A 27,501-nucleotide genomic window follows, 5' to 3' on the forward strand; every position below is an offset into this window, starting at 1 on the left:
TCCTAGAAGAAAACATAGGCAGAACACTCTTTGACATAAGTCATTTGACATAAATGTGTCTCCCCAAAGGAAACAAAAGCAAAAATAAACAAATGGGACCTAATTAAACTTAAAAACTTTTGTACAGCAAAGAAAACCATCAGCAAAATGAAAAGACAACCTATTGCATGGGAGATAATATTTGCAAATGATATGACCAATAAGGGTTTAATATATAAAATATATAAACAGCTCATATAACTCAATAACAAAAAAAGAAACAATCCAATTAAAAAGTGGGCAGAAGACCTGAATACACATTTTTCCAAGGAAGACACACAGATGGCTAATTACATTGCTAATCATTAGGGAAATGTAAATCAAAACCACAATAAGATGTCACCTCACACCTCTCAGAATGGCTATCATCAAAAAGATCACAACTGGGCTTCCCTGGTGGCACAGTGGTTAAGAATCTGCCTGCCAATGCAGGGGACACAGGTTCGAGCCCTGGTCCAGGAAGATCCCACATGCCACGGAGCAACTAAGCCCGTGCGCCACAACTACTGAGCCTGTGCTCTGGTGTCCGCAAGCCACAACTACCAAGCCCACGCACCACAACTACTGAAGCCCAAGCACTCTAGCGCCCACGTGCTGCAACTACTAAGCCCACGTGCTTCAACTACTGAGGCCCGCGTGCCACAACTACTGAGCCCGTGAGCCACAACTACCAAGACCCCGTGCCACAACTACTGAAGCCTGCTCTCCTAGAGCCTGTGCTCTGCAACAAGAGAAGCCACTGCAATGAGAAGCCTGCGCACCACAACGAAGAGTAGCCCCTGTTCGCCGCAACTAGAGAAAACCTGCGCGCAGCAACGAAGACCCAACGCAGCCAAAAATAAATAAATAAAATAAATAGATGTATTAAAAAAATAAAAAATAAAAAAATACAACAAACTAGTGAACAGAACAAAAAAGAAGCAGACTCACAGGAATAGAGAACAAACTAGTGGTTACTAGTGGGGAGAGGGAAGAGGGGGCAAAGTAAGAATAGGGGAGTAAGAGGTTAAAAACTATCAGGTATAAAATAAGCTACAAGGTGGTGGGAGTTGCAAAATGATACAATCTCTTTGGAAAACCATTTATTAGTTTCTACTAGAGTCATGCTTCATGATACAGCAGTTCCACTTTTCACCCCCAAAGAAATAAATGCATATACCCTCTCATTTGTACATTATATTCATAGCTGTTTTATTCATAATATCCAGAAGATGAAACAATGCAAGTGTTCAGCACACAAACGGATAAATAAACTGTGATAATTTACATAATGGAATACTACCCATCACTTTAAAACAAGATGGCTCCAACACAAGACGGAGAAATCTCACAGGTACTCTATGGCGTGAAAGAAGCCAGGCACAAAAGAGTTCTAGTATGTGATTCCATTTATATACAGTTTACGAACAAGCAAAACCAGAAGATGTTTTCAGAAGTCAGAACAGTCATCAACCCTTCAGGGAAAAGAGTGAAAAGTGCATGAAAGAATCTTATAGAGGGCAGGAAATATTCTACAGTTTTATCTTAATGGTGGTTATTCAGATGTATACATATGTAAGAATTCAAACTATAATGCTTAAGATTAGTGCACTTTATGCACCTTGCTATATGTATGTTATTTACTCACTAAGTAAAATAAAGTTGGTCAGATCTGCAATCAATCAATCAGTCAATAAAATAAGCTACAAGGGTATATTGTACAATACAGGGAATGTAACCAATATTTTATAGTAACTACAAATGAAGTATAACCTTTAAAATTGTGAATCACTGTATTGTATACCTATAACTTATATAATCTTGTACTGCAATAAAATAAATAAAATAAAATAAAAACAAGTAAATGCTGAGAGCACAAGGTGCATAACTTCAATAAACTGAGAGTTTTCTGATATAGCTATAATCAAGAAAAGAAACTCCTGAAATAGTAACTAAAAATTAACTCTGCATATCCTATACATTTCACATATGTCAATAAATTATAAGTCAGATGAAATCCAAAATTCTGTTAGTTATTTTAAAAAGAGGAGAGAACATCTAGATCCTGAGCTATTTTGGAGTTACAGCAATTGAGATACTAATTTTACGTGTACAGTTGAGAGGCCTCATCTCCCTGCCTTGCTCCCACCAGCTGCCTTTATCTGAACACTTTTCATGGGACAGTGGGAAAAATGGAAAAAAGGATGGTCATTTGAAACTGTTGCTTCGGATTCCTTGGCAGAGGAACTCACTGCCTAAAATACCAGAAATTTTCAATGAGGCAATAATAAATCTTTTTGATATGAGCCACGGTTATTTTCAGGTACTTAATACATTTTATTTGCTTAAAGAATAGGCCTTATTAACAAATGCTTTTTGGTGTTACGTTTATATCCTGATGCATAAAAACATAAACTCTATCTGCTAACTATGGGATTAACTGCAATTAATTTTCAAGACTTGAAAGGATTTAAGATTTTTTAAAAATTTTTAGGTAAAGCACAACAATGTAATTTTTAGCCTACTGATTAATTCCAACACCTGAGGTTATGTTTCCTACAAAGATCTACGCTTGGACTTTGGATTGTAGATTTACCACACCCAGCGCTTCTACATCATCCAGTTCTCTGGAGGTCATTTCATAGGTTGCTAGAATCTCTTAGAAGGAGGAAAATTAGTCCATTGTTTTATTTCAGGAGTTCTAGTAACTGAGGTGATAAGAACAGAAAACTCAATAACAAGTTTCTTTCATTATATTATTTCAGGTGTTTTCACCCACACTTCTTTTTAGCCTTAGTTCTCAATATTATTTCTGCACAACTTTTGTAAGTTGCCCTAAGCAATAAAATAAGAAAAGTCTCAAGATATGGTCTACATGTTCCAGGCAGTTTACATATAAAACAGTTAGTAAGACCACCTGAGGCTTGGCTGAGCCTTTCCAATGGGATTTGCCCCAGCTATGCTTTAATGAACAAACTTGTGATCAATGGCTTATAAAGTACTCTTGATTTGCACGCCATTGAACAGCTTGGTCTACCTTCAGTCTATAATTTACTTCCGGAACTCCAAAGCGTTTGACTGAACTGTCATTCTGGATAAAATGAGCTGTGTAAGTAGCAGGTAAGGTGGAGACTGCCAGCTGCCTACTAGATTCTGTTCCACTTTTTAAAATGATGGAGTTGCAGGTGAGCCATGGCTTACAGGCTAGGAGTGCTACTTTCAACCCCCCTGACAGCAAGTTATGGCCATGAATCTAAGGTCTCCCTAACAGAATATAAATGGAAGTGATGTGTGCCATTTCCTGGTTCAGACTGTGAAACACTATATGTAAACTCCTCTGTGCTCTTTCCCATCTCCAGGAGTCAAACATGAACCATCCTGGGACCAGGTCTCAATCATGTAGGTAAGTAAAACACCCTAGACTATGGAGGAGAAGCAAGAGTCATTCATTCTTGCAGCTTATATTTACTGAAAGTCTACTCTAGGCAGGCAGCATTCTAAATTCTGGGGATATGTCAGTGACCAAAAGAGATCAAAGTTGCTGCTCCCTTTGAGCTCAAATGGACAATAAAAAAATAAGTAAATATCATGCATTGTTTGTTAGAAATAAATGTTAAGCAGAAAAATAAAGCAGGGAAGGGAGACTTGAAATCTTGACTGGATATTAGGCAATTATAGGAAATTAAATGTGACCAAATAGTGGTGTAGACAAGGCAATGGGAGGAGGAGCTGTTGCATTCTGAATGTATGTTGAAGGGAGATCCAAGGAGGTTGCTGAGGGACTGGAAATGGAGCATGGGAGAGATTTTTAAAAAAAAGGAGATAAGGTTAACGCCAAGACTTTTGGCTTGAGGAACTTGAAAAATAGTGTTGCTGTTAAGTTAGATTGGAAAGACCATAGGAGGGTTTGGAGGGAAATATCCATAACTCGGTTTTGGATATCAAGGTTGTGACGTCTATTAGACTCCAACGGAGGTGATCAGTGACCAGCAAAATATGGGTTTGCATTTCAGAAGAGAGATCCAGTCTACAAGTATTCATTTGGAAGTCACCAATATTGTTGTTATTTAATACCATGAGACTGGAGGAGATTACCTAGAGAGTGAGTGCTACAGGAAAGGTGAATGGTCCAAGGACTGAAGTCTATACCTTCAGAGGTATGGCTGATGATGGACAACTAGTCCCACCTCCCAAAACTGAGAAAGAGCAGCAAGAAAGATAGGAAGTACACCAGGTAAGTGTGATGTCCTGATAGGCGAGTAAAAAAAGTTAGAGGGATGAAGAGAGCTTGGATCTCCAAATGACTCTGTGGGGCAGAGCAGCCCACTTGTTCACCCTGTGGGACTCTTAAATGAGAGAAAAATAGACTTCATTATTTTTAGTCCACTGAGGTTGTTGAGTCTCTTTGCTACAAAATTTTAAACTTTTCCTCTAATACTAGATATATAGCAAATAGTATCACCAGATAAATCTTTAACAACAAAATTAATATTTATAAAAATTTTTCAAACGTTAACTTTGAAATGTGTGTGTGTGTGTGTGTTTGAAAGGTTTGAACATTTTAATGATTAAAAAAAATCATTTGGAGTTAACTTTACCACCAATTTTCTGGTCTTAGATTTAGAGAAGGACTTGTTTCTGGGCAAATAGAATCTATCTATCTATCTATCATCTTTTTAGTTTATTTCTTGAGAACTAACCAGAAGAGAAATTGAGATGGTGAGAAATGACTGACTTGAAGAGCCCTTTTTGTGAACTTTGACCTTAGTTATCCTATGGTTCTGTTGTATTAATTCTCTTGACTTTCAAAGGTCAACAGGTCTACCTCCTCAACCAAGTTCTACTAATAGTTCTGCCTGGAGGACTGAACGGAGACAAACTCATTTTGACACCCATGAATTTGTCATGTAGTAGCTTTCAAGTTTTGTTTCTGTGCCTAGGTGTTTTACAGTGGGCACATATACACGACCTAATGACTAAATATCATATGAGGAAACTAAGATTTTTACCCAAAGTCTATTTGCTATTATCCTTTTCCTCCTCCATCCTATTATTATCTCTTAACCTGAAAACTATGAGGATCTTTGCCACTGTTTTATAGCAGTGCAGATTTTTTACCCCCATAATCTTCCCTTTTGCCAAATAATTTCTGGCATGGTCCCAGTGTTTTTCAGGATCTAAATGCTATAAAGCAGCTCCTTTAAAGGATGACAGAGAACCCAGCAACAAGAACAAAACAGAGCAATGTTGCAAATGCAATGCTGATTTTATAGAACGTATACTAGGCAAACCTTGAATAGTAACCACACCTTTCGATCTGGCCAAAATGGAAAGATCCTACCTCAGAGAAATAAAGAGAATAAAATGTTCTGAGTAGTAGATTGCCAAATGTCTTTACCTTCTATCCAAGAACTGCATATTTCTAGAGTTTAAATGACATCATATATCATAAGCTGACACCTGGGTTTAGTGTCAGCTTAAAACACACCAGCTATGGACCTTGGGCTTCGAGGAAACACCAAAATTAAGGGAGTGAGCAAAACTGAAGGCTAAGGGGGAAGCCCATTCAGCGTGCTAGAAAATGATATCTTTTCAGGTTGCCGAGATTGAAGGGGTCAGAGCATTTCTCAAGCTCAGCTTCTGGAATCAGAAACATGAAAGTCAGGAGAAGAGACCAAGGGTCGCCAATTGAGTACTAGCAAGGAGGGTACACTCCAGAGAGATTGTCTAGAATAGGTGTTTGCCAGTAACCATCATGGGCCAGATGTGGGATGATACTTGAGGGGGTGCACTCTGCATATGAGATGATAAAACTTATACCAGAATTGTTTGATTCTTCCTTCATGTGTAAACTTATTCTTTCACTCATTCAACAAGCACTTTGACGCGAAAGACACAGAATTTGGCAGTGGACATAAAATGTTAAGCAGAGTAGACATGATTCCATCTTATCCTCATGGAATTTATAATTTAGTAGAGACCACAGATTTTAATCACATTTATTTAATTTACAAACACATAGTGGTTACTATTTGCCAGTTACATTGTTTTAAGCACTTTATAAATATTAACTTATTTAATACTCATAACAGCCTGTGAGGTAGGTATCAATATATTAACTTAATTTTATAGATGTATAGTGAAAACTTGCCCAAGGTCACACAGCTAGTGCATGTTAGAGCAAGATTTGAATCTAGGCTGTCTGGAAGTGAGGTCCAGGCTCTGAAACATTCACTTACAAACTCTCATCAGTGTTTTGTAGGAAAACTGCAATAGGGTGCAATAACAGCTTCTAACTAGGGGATCTTGATCTAATTTGGGGGGAAGACATGAAATTAGACCAGAAGTTCAAAAAAAGATGTGGTCATTGGTGTCAAGTGCTCCAGGTACTTCAAGCAATATGCAATTAAAAACAGGGCACTGGGCTTCCCTGGTGGCGCAGTGGTTGAGAGTCCGCCTGCCGATGCAGGGGACATGGGTTTGTGCCCCGGTCCGGGAAGATCCCACATGCCGCAGAGCGGCTGGGCCCGTAAGCCATGGCCACTGAGCCTGTGCGTCCAGAGCCTGTGCTCCGCAGCGGGAGAGGCCACAACAGTGAGAGGCCCGCATAACGCAAAAACAAACAAACAAACAAACAAAAACAGGGCACTGATTCTTGCAATAGGGAGGTCAGTGACAAATATGGTAAGGGCAGTTTCAGAAGATACATTGCTGGCAGCTCAGAGTTAATCGTTAGAGCTGCCCAAGAAGGAACGGGTTGCTTGGGGAGGTGGGGAGTTCCTCCTTTTGGAGATTTTCTGCAGAATAGGCTAGAAATCACCTACTACAGGCTTGGCACATAGTGTGTGCCTAACAAATATATACTTACTAACTGGTAGGGAGTATTGATTTGATGATTCAACCAGATAACCTATAAGATCTCTTCCAACCTTATTTCACTATTCTGAATTTGTGATAGCATAGTGGATTTGGTTATGCTGAAGCTTCCCTTTGCCCAGTCAAAACCCTGGGAATCCAATTTGCATATAGTTAATGTCCTAATCTAAAGGAAGGATACTCTATATCTTTTGTTAAAAATTTTGGCATGATTCTTATGGTAGTTACATATATGTTACTGTATGAAATCAATAAAATGGTATTTAAAGTAAATATACAGCCTTGACATTGATTTTGACCTGATTTTCCCCATCTTTTCTTTTCTTTTCTTTTTTATAAATTTATTTATTGATTTATGGCTGCATTGGGTCTTCGTTGTTGCGTGTGGGCTTTCTCTAGTTGTGGTGAGAGGGGGCTACTCTTCGTTGTGGTGCGTGGGCTTCTCATTGTGGTGGCTTCTCTTCTTGTGGAACACTAGGCGCATGGGCTCAGTAGTTGTGGTTTGTGGGCTCTAGGGCACTGGCTCAGTAGTTGTGGCACACGGGCTTAGTTGCTCCACAGCATATGGGATCTTCCTGCAACAGGGATTGAACCCGTATCCCCTGCATTGGCAGGCGGATTCTTAACCACTGCGCAACCAGGGAAGTCCCAATCTTTTCTTTTTTTAAAAAACAAATTTATTATTGGCTGTGTTAGGTCTTAGTTGTGGCACGCGGGATCTTCGTTGCGGCATGTTGGATCTTTTAGTTGCGGCATGCGGGCTCTTAGTTGCGGCATGCATGCGGGACCTAGTTCCCTGACCAGGGATCGAACCTGGGCCCCCTGCATTGGGAGCGTGGAGTCTTAACCACTGGACCACCAGGGAAGTCCCATCCCCATCTTTTCCTAATGAGTTGCATTAGCAAAAAAGGGTAAATAGATTCTAGAAAACACACACAATGGTTGGCTGCAAATCCCATTCAAAGATTTACAATATTTGTTGCTCAATTCTGTTCCAAAATATATATTTTGCTCACATTTTGAAATGTTTGACTTCAGGCTATCACACACGCTATAATCCTTGTTCCTGAACCTCTGCTTGGGGAAAGTGGCTATGAAGGAATTTCACTCTTATTCTCCTGTTTCCACAATTTCTGTATTTCATGGAAATTCTGGAAGGATACCAGTGGTGGCTCTGGTGTTTTAAAAACTGATTTGGATACCCAGCTGCCATTGTCACTGCAAGAAAATCTGGAAGGCAAACAGGGAATGTGAATTCCTTGACACTTTGGGGAAAGAAAAGCATACTTTAAGAGTTTCAGTAGAAAAAATATTTAAAGGTGGATTAGTTTAAACAAAACAAATAATGACACAGCTTAGCTGGTCCTCCATTTAGTGGTTCCTGCTGTGCTAGTATAAGAAAAGCTAATTTTATGATCTCTCAGTAATACCATCTGAGGTAGCAATGGAAAGGTTCCAGAATGCAAATTCACAGAGTGTGCTTCAAACTAAGACATATACTTCAGGATAAGTCATATATCTGCTGGAATGAAATTCCAGCAGGGTGGGTACCACTTCTGTGTCCCCAGCACCTACCATAGTCCCTCATTGATGGGTATGTAAGTGCTTTCTAATTTTTCTCAATTACAAACAATGCTCTACTAATATCCTTGTACATGTTTTTTGTGCACTTATTTGAGTAGGTCTGAAGAATAAATTTCTAGAAATTAAACTGCTGCTGATTAAAGAGTAAGTATACTTTACACTCCTATAGTTATTTCCAAAATTCCCTTCAAAGAAGTCGCAGGAAACTACACTTTCTGAAATTTGTGTTTCAGAAATGTTGACTCAAGAATACAGTCACTAGGAAAAAGAGCAATGCTGGAGGTATCATGCTCCCTGACCTCAGACTATACTGCAAAGCTACAGTCATCAAAATAGCATGGTACTGGCACAAAAACAGACGCATAGATCAATGGAACAGAATAGAAAGCCCAGAAATAAACTCATGCACATATGGTCAATTAATCTACGACAAAGGAGGCAGAATATGAAATGGAGAAAAGACAGTTTCTTCAATAAATGGCACTGGGAAAACTGGACAACTACATGTGAAGGAATGAAATTAGAACATTTGCTCACACCATATAGAAAAATAAACTCAAAATGGATTAAAGACCTAAACATAAGACCAGAAACTATAAAACTCCTAGAAGAAAACGTAGGCAGAACACGCTTTGACATAAATTGTAGTAATAATTTTTTTGGCTCTGCCTCCTCAGGCAAATGAAACAAAAGCAAAAATAAACAAATGGGACACAGTTAGACTTAAAAGTTTTTGCACAGCAAAGGAAACCATCAACAAAACAAAAAAACAGCCTACTTAATGGGAGATAATATTTGCAAATGATATGACCAACAAGGGGGTAATATCCAAAATATAAAAACAGCTCATACAACTCAATATCACAAAAAGAAACAACCCTATTAAAAAATGGTCAGAAGAACTGAATAGACATTTTTCCAAGGAAGACATAGAGGTGCCCAACAGGCACATGAAAAGACGCTCAACATTGTATTCGGGAAATGTAAATAAAAACCACAATGAGATATCACCTCACACTTGTCAGAATGACTGTCATCAAAAAGACCACAAATAACAAATGTTGGTGAGGATGGGGAGGAAAGGGACCCCTTGGACACAGTTGGTGGGAATGTGAATTGGTGCAGCCACTGTGGAAAACAGTATAGAAGTTCCTCAAAAATCTAAAACTAGAGCTACCATATGACCCGCAATTCCACTCCTGGGTATATATGTGACAAAACCAAAAACACTAATTTGAAAGGATAAATGCATCCCAATGTTCATAGCAGCATTATTTAAAATAGCCAAGCTATGGAAGCAACTAAGTGTCCACCCACAGATGAATGGATAAAGAAACTAGTATATATATACAATGGAATAATACTCAGTTATAAAAAAGAATAAAATTTTGCCCTTTGCAAAAACATGGATGGATCTGGAGGGTAATATGCTTAGTGAGATAAGGCAGACAGAGAAAGACAAATAGTGTATGTTTTCACTTATATGTAAAACCTAAAAACCAAAACAAAGATGAATATAACAAAGTAGAAAGACTCACTGATATAGGGAACAAACTAGTGGTTACCAGTGGGGAGAGGGATGGGAGGGGGGACAAGATAGGAGTAAGGGATTACGAGGTACAATCTACTATGTATAAAATAAATAAGATAGAAGGATATATTAGATAGCATAGAGAATATAGCCAATATTTTATAATAACTTTAAGTAGAGTGTAATCTATAAGAATAGTGAATCACTATGTTGTATACCCAAAACTAATATAACGTTGTAAATGAACTATAGTTTAAAAAAAAGCATACAGTCACTAGGGAGACAGTTATAAGGGGTGTGTGTGTGTGTGTGTGTGTGTGTGTGTGTGTGTATTAGAGATTAAAGCATACTTCATTAGATTCCTTTTGAAACTTTTTCCTTAGAAACTTTTTAAAAATTAATTTTTATTGAAGTATAGTTGCTTTACAATGTTGTGTTAGTTTCTACTGTACAGCAAAGTGAATCAGCTGTATGTATTCATATATCCTATCTTTTTTGGATTTCCTTCCCACTTAGGTCACCACAGAGCAGTGAGTAGAGTTCCCTGAACTATACTGTAGGTTCTCATTAGTTATCTATTTTATATATAGTATTGATAGTGTATATATGTCAATCCCAATCCCCCAATTCATCACCCCCCCTTCCCCATTGGTATCCATACATTTGTTCTCTACATCTGTGTCTCTATTTCTGCCTTGCAAATAAGATCATCTATACCATTTTTCTAGATTCCACATATATGTGTTAATATACAATATTTGTTTTTCTCTTTCTGACTTACTTCACTCTGTATGACAGTGTTTAGGTCCATCCACATCTCTACAAATGACCCAATTTTGTTCCTTTTTATGGCTGAGTAATATTCCATTGTATATATGTGCCACAGCTTCTTTATACATTCCCCTGTTGATGGACATTTAAAGAGTCCATCTTGCATGCTGTTCATTCCCCAGAGACCCGGGTTGATGACATCTATCTCTACACTCTGAGACCTGAGACATCATTTCCAGTGATTCATTGTATGATTTTGGTGTGTTCTGAAGATATTGTTTGTTTGTCTGGTCATCTGGGTTTTGCTTTTTTCTTTTGCCAGTTTTTTGATAAGGGATAGACAGGGCAGAGGGAATGACACCCATGTGAGAGGTAGGAAGGAAAAAGGAAGTGTAACTCCTTGTGTGTTTGTGTGTATTTCTTCTCTTTTCTTTTTTCTTTTTTTTGGCTGCACTGCGCGACTTGTGGGATCTTAGGTTCCCAACCAGGGACCTAAGGGATCGAACCCTGGCCCCTGCAGTGGAAGCACAGAGTCCTAATCACTGGACCGCCAGGGAATTCTCTTTGTGTGTACTTCTAAGCAGAGTGTAGGCACGGGGGACAGAAGATGACCAGGGGATCTCTAAGAGGGCAGACTTTGAATACACACAGAAGGAAGCATAGAGGGGCTGGCTGAGCTTGGTACTAAAGGTAACAGGCATTTGTCTATAGGGCACAGAAAAAGATGGAAAGGACACACAATGAAAATTCTGCGACAGTTATCTTTCAGGGCGAAACCCTTTTATTCTTTTCAATTTTTCTATATTTTAGAATTTTTGTGCAGAGAACATACATTACTAGAATGTATTAGATTTCCAAACTGGAAAAAAAACAATTAAAGAACTTTGGTTTAATTACTGCCACTTCCTAATTCTGTGACCTTGGGCAAATTTTCAAACCTTGTCTAGCTGCAGTCCTCTCATTCTTAAAATAGGAATAAATGAATCAATTGTGTGGATTAAATGAGATAATATATACGAATGCTTAGTATACATTAAGGACCTGGTATATCATAGGGCCCAATGAATTGTCTCATCATCATCATTTTTATTATGAAGCGGGATGATGGTAGTAACAACTTATATATAGAAATAGTGGACTATTCCATAGACATTAAATGATAAGAACTTTTTCAGATAGCACGTAATTGAAAAAACGTTGCAGTTCTCAGGAAACCAAGTACAAGGAGACTAAAAACAAATGCTACACACTTCTCAAAAAGAGTGCTTTTTCATAGGTGGCCTTTGAATAGAGATCCATTTTAAATCTAAGGAAAACTTTAAATATTTTAATCAATATCTTATAATAGGTGATAGGTACTCTCTAGGTTTTCCTCATGAAACATAATTATTAGCTCTAATTTTGGAATCAGACCAATATATGTTACTGCTGGTCACAATGCCAGCACCAATAGTTATTATTTGGTTGTTCAAATAGTGTCCAAGGTATTTTTTATGTTCTTTTAAGGTCAAGCTCTCAGTTTTGTGAAAGTGCCTCTTTATGGATCAAATCCCCAGAGCCATCCAACTGAGAACTCTAATTCTTAAGGTTTTTAGTTTGTTTATTAATAACCTATAGATAATTTCACTTAACTTTGGAGTACATTTTTGTTTTCACAGTTGAATATGGACTGTTATGATTCCTTAGAATTTACATATCAAGAGAAATAAAGCCATATTAAATTTCTGGTTGAGGACGCTGTGGGTGTTTCAACTTCCTTAACTGTAGTCATTCAAATCATCTTACCACCTCAGCTTCTCTGCTGGCTGTAAGCCTCCTCTCTCTGACTATCACAAAGTACTAGCCTGAAATGTTTTTTTTTTCCTTGCAGTTCAGAGTTTGTGATTTCTATCTCCTTCATGTTGTGAAAAGTCTCTTGGCTTATTCATGGTTAAGTGATGGATATTGTTACTCTCAGAATTTTCATTAAAACCGACTGTGTATAAGTATGAAAAAGAGTCTTTTGCCCATCTACTTTGAAATCCTGATTCTAGTGTTGACCAGAATCCTAGAGCCATGAATCCTCATTTCTTATTAGTAAATATTTTGTTTTTGCCATTTACGTTCTTATTTTTCAAATTATAGTTCATTTTTTTATTTTTCTTTTTAAAATTTTTTTGTTTTTGTTTTTGTTTTACATCTTTATTGGAATATAATTGCTTTACAGTGGTGCGTTAGTTTCTGCTTCGTAACAAAGTGAATCAGTTATACATATAACCCCATATCTCTTCCCTCTTGCATCTCCATCCCTCCCTCATTTTCAAATCAAGCTTAAAGAGTGGACTTCATCAGAAATATGTGTTGGTGTATATTCTTTTTACAGGAAAAAATGATGGAAGATTTTTTAAAATAATACTTTTTAAAGAATCTGAACTGCAGATATGTCATGAAGTCTTTAATTTTCAAATACTTTTGTATCCTCAGAGCCTAACACGGTGCCTGGCCCTTGCAGGCCCTTGGTGAGGATTTATTCATGCGAAAGCAACAAGTTCTTTTGGTTAAAAATCTACCCCACTGGGACTTCCCTGGTGGTCCAATGGTTAAGACTCCATGCTTCCACTGCAGGGGGCACAGGTTTGGCCCTGGTAGGGGAACTAAGACCAAAAAAAAAAAAAAAAAAAAATCTGCCATTGTATTTGGTAATATGTGGATCTGTGTTATCAGTCCTCCCGCATATTAAACCGTCTTGGTGATTTAAAATACGCCAATGCTCAGGCTTCACAGCAGGGCGATTCAGCACCTCATCGTGTATTATTTAAAAGCTTTCCAGGTGATTTTAATGTGTGCTGGGGTTGAGAACCACTTATGCAGGTCAAAGTTTTGGGAAATTTATTTTAACATTTACCTGATTACAGGTTTTCATTTCTCAATCATTTATCTTTAATAACTTAGGCTTCCTATGAGATTTAATGTAGGCATTTGCCCAATCTTTTTTAAGCCAAGAGAAAATAGTTTCTCTACCTTCTCCTCCTTCCCACTTTTATTCAGTACATTTAAAAATTCAGTGTGAGAAAGATTTTGTAGGTTACAGAGTTTTGCTCTCTTAGCTGTTGTCTTACCCCCTGGGTTTATCTGGTCACTGGTATGGAAATTAGCTCTAGAAATGATAGCTGACAAGTACACATGCATAGTTAGTGAGGGCCTCTCTCACAAATGTTATTTGTCATCCAACAAATAGTGGCTTTGGGACTTGAAACATTCAATGAGAGAGCAGAGTTAAAATTTAAAAGCTATTTAAAGTTCAAGGAGTTTTTCCTTTCAAAGGCAAGGCAAAGTTAAATTAAGGGGTTTAAAATCATAGTTCTGAGTGTGATGTTTTTAAAAAGACTTATTTTTGTAGCTAGTTTAGGGTATAGTTTTGCCTACACTGCCTTCTAATCTCTTTTCTTCCATAATCCTAGCCTGTTTTTATGACTGAAGGATAAGAAGTACCAGAATTAAAGGGCTTTTTGATGTACTTTTGTAGTAAAACATTGTATTCTTTCCATAGTAAGTGAAACAGCCACAAAAATTATGTTCCCACTTGTAAGATAAGTAGATGGATAATTACAGTGGTTTTAAAAAGAACTATCCCACACAAGAATATACATAAGAAAATGCTTATTTAGTGGATAAAAATATGCTATCAGTAGAGCACAAAATTTTGAGAAAATATTTGTTCTATAGGTATTAGCACTACTGGAGAATCATGAAAAACAGGTCACTTCAAATTATAAACGAGTACCCTTGTACTAAGTTTCTCAGGTACAAAGTGAAGAGAAAAATCGACCGTTTTATTAAGGAAAAATCTAGTCAGCCAAACTAGATCACTTAGACTACCCGAATTCATTCCCTATTTGCCCACAGCCTACTAAAAAAATTGGAAGGAACTGTAAATGACTAATGATAGAGAAACAAATAATTATGGTACTACAACAGATGAATTATTATATAGATATTTATAGATGGATTATTGTATAACTATTAAAATAAGTATGAAGGAAGTCTTACAACATGAAAATGTTTATAAAACAAGGCTAAGGCAAAAAGTAGAATACTTTATATGTAAAATTATGTGTTTATGGGGATGAGAAATGAAAGAGTTATATGAAAAAAGTAAAAACAGTTTCTTTGGGTGGGAGAAGAAGAGATAGTTTTTTTCCTTTTTTTTTTCTGTTATTATTATTATATTGTTTCTACAATAAATACAATAAAAATGATAACCTTTAAATAATAGGAAGGATAAATATAAAAATAAATTCTTATCAGATTTATTGGTATCTCAATCTAGCCTTGATTTGCTATTTGTCCCTTCAAATAGACATTGAAAAATTATGTGTGTGTTCATGTTGTTGGGACTAGGTGCTTTAAAGAGATGGTCCTTTAATAGGGAACGCTACAATGCTGAAAAAAATTACTGGCACATCACACTGTGGAAATTACTGGTATGGTGCCAACCCAATAGATTCAGCACATTTGTCTTGACTTTAGACAAATGTTCATTTGTTTAAATTTCCCTTTTATCTAAGAAGGTCATAAAGAAAATTTTCAAATTTTTTCCTTCAATAAGTAGTATTTTCAAGTTGTAATGATAAAAACCAAAGTTCCAAGGATGATAAAATAGCAGAATTATGATAAGACATATCTTGGCTAATCCTGAAGCAGGCTTTGAAGCACCAGAAGACCTTGGCCAGGTACAGAGGAAATGGGCCCAGGTATTCAAGTAATACCTTGACCCAAAAGATGAAAACAGGCATGGCCTAGAGTATGCAGGGTTCTGAGAGATCCATATAACTTGAACAGAAGGTGTCTGTTGTGATGTAATGGAAAATAAGTTTAGATAGGTAGAAGACTGAGGGAGAGAAGGACAGGCTTTGAAAGCCAGGCAGAAAAGAGTTTAGATTGAACGCATTAAATTGGATTGACTGAAGTAAGGAGACACTTGAAGATCCTCAGCCAGGAAATGAGAAAAAGTGAAGAGTTGTTTTTCTTACCAGGGTGGGGAGGCATGTTCTTATCCAATTCTGTGGCAGGGGCAAGAAGGAGCATGTTCAGTTTGAAGACAAAACAGCATTTTGTCTCTGCTTTACATTGTTTTTAGTTACAAAGTTTGCTTCATTTCAATCTCCAAATAGAATTAGAACAAAACATGGCTTTGTTTGTTTATCAAATGCAGTCATGTTTTAAAAATGATTGAAAAACACAGAATATAAGCTCATGTATAAGCTACTTTTCACTAGTATAAGTAAAAAATGAGATATAATAGACACTTATAATTTTTAAAAATGACCTACCTCTCCCTGTGGCCAGTCTCACCCCCTATTTCTAGTCCTTTCCCTGTGTCTTGTGATATTTATCTTTATACATGAGAATTATATATTTATGCTGCTATATCTTATTCTATCTATGTTATACATGATCTATTGACTTTTCACATTGATAAATGAGGACTTATCTCTCATACAATCACGCTGCTTCCTTTCCCTCTGACCTCCCAATATAATTAAATCACAGATTTGGCTAAATGTTATTATGTATTTACATTATTTTGACTGTCTACACATATTTCACTGCTAAATCTAGTAGTGTACCATGATTATGCTTCTTTTCTTTTCCCCTGGAGTCAATAGTTGTATCAATTATTCATTTGGAAGTCTTCTAAATAAATTTTCTAAATATGGACCAATACTTGTCAGATAATCTGAGTTCCATTTTTAATTTATTTCTAGAAACCTTTGCTCTCCTGCTCCAATCTTGAATGGTTGCTTTCTAGCCGTATTTTATAATTTGCATGTTTGTTTGAGACTTGCATGCCTGACAATGGCTTTGAATTTGTGGAGTATTCTCAGGGGTCACTCAGTTTCTGCACAGAAAGACCCTCAAGTCTTGTGCCTGGCTACAGGTATTTGAGGACCTGGATGGGGAAAGAGGGCTGGTGAAGGGTGCAGGTGTGTTTCTCCCATAAATATATATACTTCCACTTAATCCACCTATTTTCGGCCCCTCAGCTCCCCGTGAGCTTTTCTGAAACTTTTCTCTCCTTAAGCTCAGAACCTTTTTGATTCATGCTCTACAAGGAATCAATCTCATGTCTGAGGATTTGTAAGAGGAAGTCACCAGGCTTTTTGAGGTCCAACTGCCTCTTGTGCAGACTTTCAAACGATTCTCTGAATTCCAGATCTGTGCCTCATACTTCCTTTCTGTAAAACCAAGTTCCTGAGCCTTTGCAGCTTGGTTCTTTCTCCTTGTTCTGAAGAAATTATGTTCAGTTTCCTCTATTCTCCCAATTCATCAGCTTTCCATCCTCCAATACCTGTTGCTATCTCCTATCCCCTGGTGTCTTCTCCCCTGTTTTTTTAGTCTTTTAGGCCTATATATTTTAAATATTATGATTGTCATTTTAATAGGCATTCAGGAGAGAATGGGAGTGATACATCCATTCAATTTACCATATGGAATCAGAAATCCCTATTTCTATTTAAAATCCTGTGGTGGTAGTACAGTATTTTATTTCACTCATTGTGAAATTTATTTTTCAAACATAGTCTTGGCAGAAATATGTCATGAACTGAGTCATCCTACTCTTTTTTTTAAACACGGGAATTAAAATAAGTGTAGCATTATCATTCTCTGGGCTGCCTTTGAAAGTCTGATTTTTAGCTGGTCACAAGTAACTTTTTATCTTTCTCTTCAAAATCTTTTCATTTCATTGGTGCCTCCTGGTTAGTTTGTTATATTGACTCAAATACAACATTCCTAAGTCTCTGCAAGTATTCCTCCACATATTCTTCAATTCCTCTAGAATTGCATTTCTCAGGAAATTTACATTAGTTATTATAACTTCTCTATATAATTGTATTTCTGGAGAATACAGTGGCTGATGCAAAACTGTCAAAGTCAGAACAAGACAATGATTGGGTTACTAATTCTTACACACGTTAACTCCAAAATTTTATAATGAATTTCTTTTAAAATCCCTAATTTAATACCACATATACCCGCCTTCATCTCTGGAATTGTCTGTGCATTCGGTACAGGAAGCAAGGAAAGAATAAATAATGGATAATAATGTGTTAATGAATATATGCCATATTGATATAAAATAAGGTGATAATAGTTGATAGATAGTATAGATAATTCATATTTAAGAAATAAACACTGAAGTAAGAAACCAAAAGCATTTCCCATACACCAACAGTGGTATATAGTGGTTCTTTGGCAGTATATAGTGGTTCTTTGGCAGTATTTCTAGTACTTTAGGGTGACAGACTGTCTCTGTATCCTATCTGTATTGAAAAACATTTGGGGTTTGAGATGCCAGAAAACTGATATTATTTATTTTCTTCACTGAATTAAGTGTTAGTAATGTATAAGCATCATCAAATTTGCCCTACTGTTCATACTTTCTGAGTTTAATTTCATGCACGATAGGCTGAAATTAGCTGTGTGTATATACTCAGAAAGCAATTAATACTGAAAAATTAAAATTTCAATCAATCACAGACTGGCTGATACTAGATCCTCAATTATAACCCTTACAGCAGAGCTATTTTGAATGAAGTGGCAGCTCAATACATATTTGCTTGCTTTTTTGTGTTTTTTTGGTTGCAATTTGTTAAGGACTTTCATATATAACATGTTGGTAAACTGTGAGGGAATTTGTGCAACCTAGGTGTACATATATCATGATAGAATTATTTTTTATTTGATACATAAAAGGTAGGAATGGATGTCCTTATGCTGGGCTGGAAAATCATTATTCTGCTAGGTGTGCTTCATACAGTCTCCAGTTAATCTAGTAAATTATCAGCTCACTCTTTATCTTCCACTTCTTCTAAATTGTGTCTCCTTTTCCAAAATTTTAGATGAGAGAAAGCTCATTGCCTAGGTATGATGCTCTGACCTGTCATATCTGCCTCACTCTCCACAGCCTTTCTGCTTTGTTGACCCTCCTTTAGACCTTCCAGCACAAAGATCTGTTTTTTTCCCAAGTCTTACTTCCTGACCATGGAGTGCAGCTTGGGAAAAATACACAAAGCTCATTGGCTCTACAACTACTTGATGATTTCCAACACTGGCTCAGTTTTATTCCCTGGATAACCTGCTTACCAACTGACCCCAAAGACTATTCCAAACTTCTATCACTTTTCTCAAGCCCACCGCTGTAGGTATGTATACTCCCTTTATCTCTGCTCTGTCAGAGACAATAACAACAGCAGCTGGCACTTAGCACTTATTGCCAAGTGCCTTACAACAAAACTACACAGTAGATCTTTTATTCTTTTTTTGTAGGTGAGGACAACCTCAGAGAGGAAAAGAAACATACTTAAGGGCACAGAGCTCATAAGCACACACAGCTCATCAGATGGCCTCTGACTCATGCCTTATTATCTTTTCCTTTGTTTTTCCCTTTATTATCTTTTAAAGTAGAATATTTTACACGTACAAAAATACATAATGTATATATAATTGTGAAAGTTAAATAATAAAATAAATGTCCACAATCTCATCATCTGATTTAGGAACTAGAACACAATCAGTACTGTTGCATCTACCTATGGGTCCCTCTCCCACCCTCAGGCCTCTCCCATCACTCCCAGAGGCTACCACTGTTTTCAGTTTTGTATTCATTATTCCCTGGCTATTTTTAAACTTTCTATTTCAAAATAATTTAAAACACAGAAAAGTTTAAAGACTATTACAGGGTGGTCACGGGCGCGCAGAGGCCCGGTCGCGGGCTGCTAGGCCATGCCGAGCGGAGCGTGCAGCCGGCTCGCCTCAGCGCTGCGGGGGACACGCGCACAGCCGCCCGCGGTCGCCCAGAGGTGTGTGCACGCGTCGGTGTCGCGGCCGTCCTCAGACCAGAGCGAGAGGACAAGGGAACCGCCCCGCGCCTTCGACCCAGCGCTGCCGGAGTTCCTGGTGTGCCCATTCTCCAAGAAGCCGCTCCGATATGAAGCATCGCCAAATGAATTAATTAACGAAGAGTTAGAAATAGCCTATCCAATTATTGATGGGATTCCTAATATGATACCACAGGCAGCTAGGATGACACATCAAAATAAGAAGCAAGAAGAAATGGAGCAGCAGTAGCTCATACTTGAAAACGACAACACACACAACTAAATTTTCTAAATACCACCCACCTTTTAAAAAGTCAGAGTGGGGCTTCCCTGGTGGTGCAGTGGTTGAGAGTCCGCCTGCTCGATGCAGGGAACACGGGTTCGTGCCTCGGTCCGGGAAGATCCCACATGCCGCGGAGCGGCTGGGCCCGTGAGCCATGGCCGCTGAGCCTGCGCGTCCGGAGCCTGTGCTCCGCAACGAGAGAGGCCACAAAGTGAGAGGCCCGCGTACCGCAAAAAAAAAAAAAAAAAGCAAGGGCTTCCCTGGTGGCGCAGCGGTTGAGAGTTCGCGTGCCCCGGTCCGGGAAGATCGCACATGCCGCAGGGCAGCTGGGCCCGTGAGCCATGGCCGCTGAGTGTGCGCATCCGGAACCTGTGCTCCGCAACGGGAGAGGCCGCAGCGGTGATAGGCCCGCGTACCGCAAAAAAAGAAAAAAAAAAAAAAGAGTGGCGCATAATAAGTGGAGAAGAATGTTTCTGTCTCTTCCTACGTTGACTGTCCTTATTCCATTGGTCTCGTTAGCAGGGCTGTTATACTCGGCCTCTGTGGAAGAAAACTTCCCACAGGGCTGCACTAGCACAACCAGTCGGCTCTTGCCGATTACCATACCCGTTTATGTGTTCTTCCACCTTTGGACTTGGATGGGTATTAAACTCTTCAGGCATAATTAATCCAACCAGAGCCAAGATGGTATATCCTAATGATATGCTTGAGTGTCTGTCTCTGAAAGCTCAACTACATGGAAATACTGGACACCCACTTAATTTGCTTCGCCTAGCTTCTGTCAGAGGTTTAGGACTACGGGAGGCGTAAGCTGCAGAGGCTTCTTTATTGTACTTTGGTTCTGCCCTTGTTCTTTGAAGGTTCTCATTTATACCTGGGGTATCAGGAGAAACATTTCAACAAAGTGTCTCGTTGGAAATTAATAGCCCCAGCCATCATCTGATGACTTTATTTCTTATCCCATTCATAATTAAAAGTTACTAATTTTAAATCTTATATGTTTATTTTACATTCAGAGTCTGGTAAAGTCACATGTTAAGGATGACTGAAATAATTCCAGAGGAGCTCTGTTGGAGTAGTTGTAGAGAAATGCATTTGAACTAATGTGGTATAAAAGTGTAATAAAATGGAAACTTCATGTATTTGCCAAAAAAAAAAGACTATTACAAAAAATTTCTGTATACCGTTCACTAAATTCAACAATTGTTATTATTTTACCACATTTGTTTTCTTGTTTTGTGTCTCTATGCATATGGTGGTTGTTGTTATTTCTGAACCATTTGAGAATAAGTTGTAGATATTACACCTCTTTGCCTTGGGTGTATGTTTTCTAAAAACAAGGACATTCAATTATCAAAATCAGAAAATTAACACTGATGCATTACTATATTTAAGCTATAGCCCATTTTCAAATTTCACCAGTTATCCTAATAAATATCTTTTGTAGCCATTCTATTCCACCCCGCAAGCCCATCTCCCCGTTATAGGATCTAGTCCAGGATCACATATTACATTTAGTTGAATTGTCTCTTCAGTCTCACTTAGTCTGGAACAGTTCTTCAGTCAATCTTTGTATTTCTTGACCTTGACATATTTGAACAGTTCAGGTCAATTATTTTGTAGAATGTCTGTCAATGTGGGTTTTCTTCATGATTTTCTTCATGGAATGTTTTTTCAGTTAGATTTAGGTGATGACCTTTTGGCAGTAATACTGTATGAGGTTGTGTCCTTTTCAATGCAACACTCAGAAAGCATATGGTGTCAGTGTTCTCCATTTTTGGTAATGTCGACTTTGTCTACTTGGTTATGGTGATCTCTTCCAGGTTTATCCTCTCTAAAAGCACTATCTTCCCCTTTGTAATTAATAATAAGTAATTTGTGGAGAGATACTTTGAGACTATGTAGCTATCTTCGTCAAATTTCAACCCAATAGTTTTGGCATTCATTAACAATTTTGTCTGAATCAATTACTGCTATACTTGTGCTAAATGGTGATTTTCTACCTTATTCCTTCTACATGAGATTCTCCTATAAGGGAGAAGTTTTCCTTCTTCCTTATTTATTTATTTATTATCAGAAGAAACTCGTCTATTTATTTAATCTCAGTATAAACATTCCTCACTAATCAGCATTTTCCCCTCTGTCATATGTCAAGTTTTCATATGTTCTCGGGTCTTTCTTGACTTTCTCTTTTGTTCAATGATCATTTGGCCTTCTCTGTGCCAAAACAACACTATCTCAATTATTATGGCTTCATCATTAGTTTCAGTGTCTGGTTGACCAAGTTTTCTCCTTCAATAAAAATTGAAAAGTGCCTTGGTTATTCTTCCTTTTCCATGTAAACATCAGAATCAACTGTCATGTTTCACAAAACCTCTGTTGATATTTTAATTAGGATTACATTAACTCTGCACATCAATTTGGGGAGAACGCTGCACGTCAACTTGGGGAGAACTTTCTTTTAAAAGAAATTGAGCCTTCCTTTCCATGAACATAGCGTATTTCTCCGCTTACTTAGGTCTTCTGAGTGTCTTTTGATAACATTTTATATTTTTTTCTGTATAGGCTTTATATATCTTTCATTAGATTTCATTTTAGATATCTATTTTTAAGCTATTTAAATGTAATCTCTTTCTAAATTATGTTTTCTATGTGCAGGTTGTTACAGAATTGTTTTCTGAATACTTGTTAAATTTTATATAAATGCAACTGAATTTTGCATATTGATCTTATGGTAAATTCTTATTACTTCTAATAAGCAGTCTTTTAGATTTTTTTACATAGGCTATCACATCCTTTTTGAAAAAATGCAGTCCTTTATCTTCCTTTCCAATCTTTTTGTCTTTGATTTCTTTTTTGTCTTTCAGCATGAGATTAATAAAATGGGCAGGGGACCGTGCACAATGCTGGGTTGTTGCTTCATTACCCAGAATCCATCGGGGTCCCCACTACAGTTTGGAACCATCTAGTGGTGATCGTCCACTCCAGTTTACATATTGATGGGAAGGATTCAGGGTCTGCAGCTGACTGGACTTCAAGAAAGCACCAGTGATTCCAGGAAATGCTGGCCAGTTGGCAATAGTTTTGTTGGCCCAGTTTGGGAATACTGAGTTGGTAGATCACTGAGCTAGCAGGATTCAAACTTCACCTCCCCTCTGGCTTTTGTGTTATTTCCCTGCCAGGCTCCTCCCTTCACCCCCTGTCATATTCCATTCCCCAACCTCAGAATAAGAACTTTACTCTCCTTCCTTCCTACCACTTGCGGCGTTTGGTGGTGGGTAGGAGCAAATCCTTCATTCTATAATCTCAGAATTCATGATATCCTGGGTGTATTTTCATAGGATTTTACTGTATTTATTTGTGTGTTTCCCCCTCTCCTTCCATTATGGTAAACTTCAAAAGATTGAGGATTTTTATATTTCACTCTAGCCGTATGTATGCTAGAAGAGTTCCTAGCATGCAGGAACCCAAGAACATTTATTAAATAAAATGAGCAAATGGACACTGAAATTTTCCATTACATGGTTAATTTCTTCCTATAATTATATCAACTATTGCTTTAAATTTTTAAGGTTTTTTTTAATCAGATGCATACAAAATTAAAATTGTTGCAGCATCTTGATGAACTCAGTCTCTCTTAATAATGTTTTTAGTGTTTTGTTTTTTATATTTTGGTCATGAAACCTATTTCAAGGCAGTGCGCTCAGAGGTCCCGCAGATCTGTCTCTTGTTTCAACAGTGTTTGGACGGAACAGACCCAGGGAGGCCTCTTCCTCCAAGCCTCCGACTACCCTCCATCTTTTTTCCAGTGGCAACTTTCAGAACCAGCCCCTCAGCCTCTGGGACCAGTCAGCACTGTTTTTCGAACTTAACTCCTTATTACCCATCAACCAGATTCCTCAGAATTATTCCATCGAGGTGGAAGCCGCCTTCACCCACCCGGTCACCTTGCATGGGCCGGCCTCCTACACCTACCTGTCTCTGGGCCTCTATTTCCACCACAGCTCTGGAGGGCTTGGGCCACGTTTTCCACAAATTGGCTGAGAAGAAGCAGGAGGGCACCAAGCCTCTCTTGAAAATGAAAAACCAGTGCAGCGGCTGTGCCCTCTTCCAGGATGGGCAGAAGCCATCTCAAGATGAGTGGAATAAGACCCAGGACACTATGGAAGCTGCCATTCTCATGGAGAAGAAGCTGAACCAGGCCCTTTTAGATCTGCTTGCTCTGGGTTCTGCCCGCGCAGACCCTCAGCTCTGTGACTTCCTGGAGAGCCACCTCCTAGATGAGGAGGTGAAACTCATCAAGAAGATGGGCAACCACCTGACTAACTTCCGATGGCTCTCTGGTCCCCAGGCTGGGCTGTGCGAGTACCTCTTCCAAAGGCTCACCGTCAAGCATGACTAAGAAGGAGCCTCTGGAGCCCAGCGGCCTTTGAGGAGCCCTCTGGTGCCAGGGCTTCTGCCTGAAGCCTCTCTCTGCAGCCACTAGGCAGTCTTTTAACCACCCTGGAGCCCTCCCCCAAGCCTTGGACCAAATGGAAACAGTAAAGCTTTTTGCAGCAACAAAACAAAACAAAAAACTCCCCCCCCAAACAAAACCCACCCCCACCCCCATTTCAATACTAACACGACAACAAGTTTTCTTTTGGTTACTATCTGCCACATATGTCTTTTCACTTACTTTTACTTTCAACCTTTTTATGTCCTTATGTTTTTTAAAAAATTTTTATTTATTTTTTATTTTTGGCTGCATTGGGTCCTCGTTGCTGTGTGCGGCCGTTCTCCAGTCCCGGCGAGCGGAGGCTACTCTTCGTTGCAGTGCACGGGCTTCTCATTGCAGTGGCTTCTCTTGTTGTGGAGCACGGGCTCTAGGCACGCAAGCTTCAGTAGTTGTGGCACGAGGGCTCAATAGTTGTGCAACACGGGCTTAGTTGCTCCGCGGCATGTGAGATCTTCCCCGACCAGGGCTCGAACCCGTGTCCCCTGCCTTGGCAGGCGGATTCTTAACCACTGTGTCACCAGGGAAGCCCTTGTCCTTATGTTTTATGTCCCTCTCTATTAAACAGTATTTAGCTGGATTTTTAAAAATATAATTGTACAATCAGTCATTTATCTGGTGAGTTATTTTCTTTAACCTAATATACCCAAAGTATTAGTTCAACCAGGTACTCTTTTAAGAACTTTACTTTCATTAACTCATTTAACTCTCATTTTACTGATTTACCTTGTTTTACAGATTAGGGAACTGCAGCAGAGAGAGGTCAAAAAATTTGGCCAAGTTCGCATAGCTAGGTAGATTTCTGAGCTGGGATTTGAGCTTGAGTTGTTAACTATACTATAAAGGAGGGATAAAACCAAAACGTTGTTTTTGGCAAAAGAAAATTTTATTTTTGCTTTTTTTTAAAATAAATTTATTTATTTTGTTTATTTTTATTTTTGGCTGCATGGGTCTTCATTGCTGCGGGGGGGCTTTCTCCAGTTGTGGTGAGTGGGGGCTACTCTTCACTGCAGTCCACAGGCTTCTCATTGCTGTGGCTTCTCTTGTTGCGGAGCACAGGCTCTAGGCATGTGGGCCTCAGTTGTTGTGGCACGTAGGCTCAGTAGTTGTGGCGCATGGGCTTAGTTGCTCTGCGGCATGTGGGATCTTCCCAGACCAGGGCTCAAACCCATGTCCCCTGCACTGGCAGGCAGATTCCTAACCACTGTGCCACCAGGGAAGCCCTTGCTTTTTTTTTTTTTTTTTGCGGTACGCGGGCCTCTCACTGTTGTGGCCTCTCCAGCTGCGGAACACAGGCTCCGGATGCGCAGCCTCAGCGGCCATGGCTCACAGGCCCAGCCGCTCCACAGCATGTGGGATCTTCCTGGACCGGGGCACGAACCCGTGTCCCCTGCATCGGCAGGCAGACTCTCAACCACTGCGCCACCAGGGAAGCCCTCCCTTGCTTTTTTTAATGCTAGTGATTTTCGCGTTTTTTCATGTAGTACTTGGCTTTTTGCATTTCTTCTCTAGTCTATTTTTCATATTCTTTGTCTATTTTTATCTTGGAGTCATAAAGCTCCTTGCCTTAACCACAGTAACATGTATTTTTATTTAATAAAATTTTCATTTTACCAGAGATAATTTCCCAGTTAACATTTTAATTTCCTAAGGAAATTTAGGAGAGTTATACAATTCCCTTTTCAAAGAAAACATACCTCTGCTCTCCTTCATCCTCACTATCAGGAAATCCTCAGCTATTATTATACAGTTCCTGAGCTCAAATTTCCATAAGGATAACATGGAGAAAGAAAAAAAAAGCATATGTTCTTCTGTTATGTATATTATATAAAATATCATTTCTGGATGGCTATAAAATTAAATAAAAAATATATTAGATATAACAAAGAACTAAACCTATTTAATATGCCATAAGCATCATATGGTATAATGAATAAATGGACACAACTACTATTTGCGTTATTTTAAGGAATAAAACAAAATTTAAAAAAAGTTTTAAAGGTAGAGATTAATGATCATGCAAGATATAAAAAGGAATACTTTATTTTCAAGAATGAGCCACTATAGAGATCCTTTATGGAGAGATCCAAAGTCTTATTTGATTTTTACAACAAACAAAAGTTTAAGAAATTAAAGAATCATGCAGTCCCATTTTGAGGCTCTCAACATTTGTCGTGGTCAGAAACTCTCCTGGGAAAACAGCACAGTTTAGGAAGGTTGCCATCTAGTGTTCACTTTTAGAATTGGTCCCACAAAATTAGTGTAACCTGAACAGATTATTTCAAAATGTAGTTAGAGGAAAACATAGGAAAAACACTCTTTGACATAAACCACAGCAAGATCTTCTTTGATCCACCTTCTAGAGTAACAGAAATAAAAACAAAAATAAGCAAATAGGACCTAATCAAACTTAAGAGCTTTTGCACAGCAAAGGAAACCATAAACAAGACAAAAAGACAACCCTCAGAATGGGAGAAAATATTTGCAAATGAAACAACAGAAAAAGGATTAATCTCAAAAATATACAAACAGCTCATGGAGCTCAATATCCAAAAAAAAATCTAGTTAAAAAATGGGCAGAAGACCTAAATAGACATTTCACCAAGTAAGACCTACAGATGGCCAAGAGACACATGAAAAGATGCTCAACATCACTAATTATTAGAGAAATGCAAATCAAAACTGCAATGAGGTATCACCTCACGCCAGTCAGAATGGCCATTATCAAAAAAGCTAGAAACAATAAACGCTGGAAAGGGTGTGGTGAAAAGGGAACCCTCCTACACTGTTGGTGGGAATGTAAATTGATACAACCACCAAGGAAAACAGTATAGAGGTTCCTTAAAAAAACTAAAAGTAGAACTACCATATGACCCAGCAATCCCACTACTGGGCATATACCCTGAGAAAACCATAATTCAAAAAGAGTCATGTACCACAATGTTCACTGCAGCACTATTTACAATAGCCAGGACATCACCAACAGATGAATGGATAAAGAAGATGTGGCTCATATATACAATGGAATATTACTCAGCCATAAAAAGACACAAAATTGAGTTATTTGTAGTGAGGTGGATGG

At 38.3% G+C, this 27,501-nt stretch overlaps 2 protein-coding genes, 1 non-coding gene and 1 pseudogene across 3 annotated transcripts; 3 read left to right on the forward strand and 1 right to left on the reverse strand.

Annotated features, from left to right (window-relative positions):
- Positions 1-7,686: 7,686 nt before the first annotated feature.
- TRNAW-CCA (transfer RNA tryptophan (anticodon CCA)) lies at positions 7,687-7,759 on the reverse strand. Its single transcript has one exon. It is a non-coding gene; the product is annotated as a tRNA-Trp (tRNA).
- Positions 7,760-19,511: 11,752 nt separating this feature from the next.
- On the forward strand, positions 19,512-19,932 carry LOC137223105 (protein preY, mitochondrial-like). The gene has a single exon (XM_067734670.1). The coding sequence runs from the start codon at positions 19,547-19,549 to the stop codon at positions 19,889-19,891; it is 345 nt and encodes a 114-aa protein (XP_067590771.1). The 5' UTR covers positions 19,512-19,546; the 3' UTR covers positions 19,892-19,932.
- A 457-nt stretch (positions 19,933-20,389) lies between these two features.
- Positions 20,390-20,684, forward strand: LOC137223106 (phosphatidylinositol N-acetylglucosaminyltransferase subunit Y-like). The gene has a single exon (XM_067734671.1). It carries the CDS (start codon positions 20,392-20,394, stop codon positions 20,590-20,592), a length of 201 nt encoding a protein of 66 aa, XP_067590772.1. The 5' UTR covers positions 20,390-20,391; the 3' UTR covers positions 20,593-20,684.
- LOC137222983 (ferritin light chain pseudogene) lies at positions 20,609-24,326 on the forward strand (annotated as a pseudogene).
- Positions 24,327-27,501: the final 3,175 nt, after the last annotated feature.

Source organism: Pseudorca crassidens, chromosome 4 (assembly GCF_039906515.1).
Source record: "Pseudorca crassidens isolate mPseCra1 chromosome 4, mPseCra1.hap1, whole genome shotgun sequence".
Classification (NCBI taxonomy): Eukaryota; Metazoa; Chordata; class Mammalia; order Artiodactyla; family Delphinidae; genus Pseudorca; species Pseudorca crassidens.

Excerpts from the sequence above, each read along its gene's own strand:
- LOC137223105 (XM_067734670.1), top strand. The coding sequence starts at position 19,547 with ATGCCGAGCGGAGCGTGCAGCCGGCTCGCCTCAGCGCTGCGGGGGACA.
- LOC137223106 (XM_067734671.1), top strand. The coding sequence starts at position 20,392 with ATGTTTCTGTCTCTTCCTACGTTGACTGTCCTTATTCCATTGGTCTCG.